This window comes from Dendroctonus ponderosae, unplaced genomic scaffold, assembly GCF_020466585.1.
Source record: "Dendroctonus ponderosae isolate FM_Combo_2020 unplaced genomic scaffold, Dpon_F_20191213v2 Dpon_F_20191213_1419, whole genome shotgun sequence".
NCBI lineage: Eukaryota > Metazoa > Arthropoda > Insecta > Coleoptera > Curculionidae > Dendroctonus > Dendroctonus ponderosae.
Window position 1 is genome coordinate 1 of NW_026017551.1, and position 1,857 is coordinate 1,857.

The 1,857-nt window shown below is 39.5% G+C and overlaps 1 protein-coding gene across 1 annotated transcript; it reads right to left on the reverse strand.

Annotated features, from left to right (window-relative positions):
* LOC125503229 lies at positions 1-878 on the reverse strand. Its single transcript, XM_048663267.1, has 2 exons — positions 212-878; positions 1-152 (listed from the first exon to the last, which is right to left on the reverse strand). Exons 1-2 carry the CDS (start codon positions 624-626, stop codon positions 61-63), a joined length of 507 nt encoding a protein of 168 aa, XP_048519224.1. The 5' UTR covers positions 627-878; the 3' UTR covers positions 1-60.
* Between the last annotated feature and the right edge of the window lie 979 nt (positions 879-1,857).

The window sequence follows — 1,857 nt, forward strand, 5'->3', positions numbered from 1 at the left end:
ATACAATTGTGGTTTATTACAAGTTGAAGGAGCTTCTAGACGAATCAACTGATTGAATATTTATTTGCTTTGGGAACATTTTGTACTTTCTGTTGATGAACTGGACTCATCACTTTCGTAGTTGTCTTGTGAAGATTCCTCGACGTCTAACTCTGTTAACATTTATTGTTTTGTATTTTAAAAATATTTTAATACGCAACTATTCTGGTACCTGTTTCGGATTCCATCGTGTGTTGTTCGAGAGTCAGTGATTTTTCTGAAGATTCCCCAGATGAATCCATGCAGTATTCTGTCGATTTCTCTCGTTGTTCTTCACTAGCCTCATGCTCGCTCTCATCGACGTCTGCAACTACCGGATACTTTTCCGCTTTTAATTCCACCGATTGTTTATGCCTATTTTCAGTCTCCATGTCTCGCCTTTTGCCCTCGTCTTTCTTGGATTTTCTGCTCGAATATGTGCGCTTTCTATGCTTTGTGTTCTCAGCTGAATCGCTGCATCGTCCAGGTGATTTTTTTGGCGAAGAAAATTTGACGCGCTTTCTTGGGGTTCTGGATATCGATTTTTCCCGTTTTCCCAATTCCTCATCTTCAGTGTCCCAAATAAATTTTACATCCCAACAATCCATTAAGCTCACGAAATATAACAGCAGCAACAACAACCTGTGTATTCCAGTTACGTACTTCTTCTAGGGCTTCTTTGGCAGTAAAGCCTGATATTTTATTAAAGCTGTTATCAGGTCGCTTCTTTTTATGGCTAAAACCAGCAGTTGCGGATTTGCTCATTAAGCGCGCATTATGATTAATATGCCGGTTGGTTTTAAATGCTATTGTGGCCGGCTGGAATGATCTTCCTACTGATACGTAAAGTTTTCCATTGACAAACTGAAAAATCCCATTAAATTGCAAAAGGCACAGTTCCGGATGAAACAGCATTCACCTTTAGACCTCACGAGTTGCAACGTTTAAATCTACTCTTGTATTCATTGTCTTCAATCCTGTGGCAGTGGCAGATGCAATTTTGGCCTCCCTATTTGTCTTCAGTGTTCGGCACTACGAACGTCTCATACATTTCTTCATTATCTGGACGCGCCAGTTCTTTGTTTATATCAATCGTCTCGTAAACCCCCTCCAATAAACTGAAAAAGAAGAATGCGCTTAGGTATAATACAGATTTACCTTATATATGTATTTATAAACAAATACCTTGTCGGCGGCGGGTCGTCTTTAAAGCCCTGCAGTAGCAAATCCATCCAAATTTTACTTTCCTTTAACATTGGTATAAGCGTGGCTTTTATTTTTTCCATGTTGATGCTCTCGTTCTTCGATAGCTCCATCAGAGTGTTATAGACGCGCTTCAACTGCGTTGGTTGATCCTTGAAGCAAACCTCCAGTTTGCGTAGAAACTTGACTCTTGTCTGCATTTGCAACCAAGGAATTAACTTCCCCACTGTAGCTGCTTCTTTTTGCCGAAGAAAGAATAGGCAATCTTCAGCAAGTTCTTCATACTTGGGCACCAGAATCGCCTAAATATAGTTGTAAAGATCGATTACATCGCCCGCTCCAAAATGATTCAAAATGCGCATAATTTTGCGATAGTCTTCGAACTCCAGAGTCTCGCGAAGCTTATCGTAGTATGCCACTGCAAACATCTCGTTTTTGTGTCTTTCGCAAAATTTGTAAAAAATTCTTTCTCTTGGCATTAGATTTACTCCAAATTAAAATCAAATCCTGGGCTCTTCAGTCATTTATTGTCTATTTATCAATTAAAAAAACGTTTCGGTGTTTTCCACCATCATCAGTTTCAATGTGTAGCGTTGTTGCTACTTTAAGCCTTGCCATGTATTTCTGCTGCAGAAA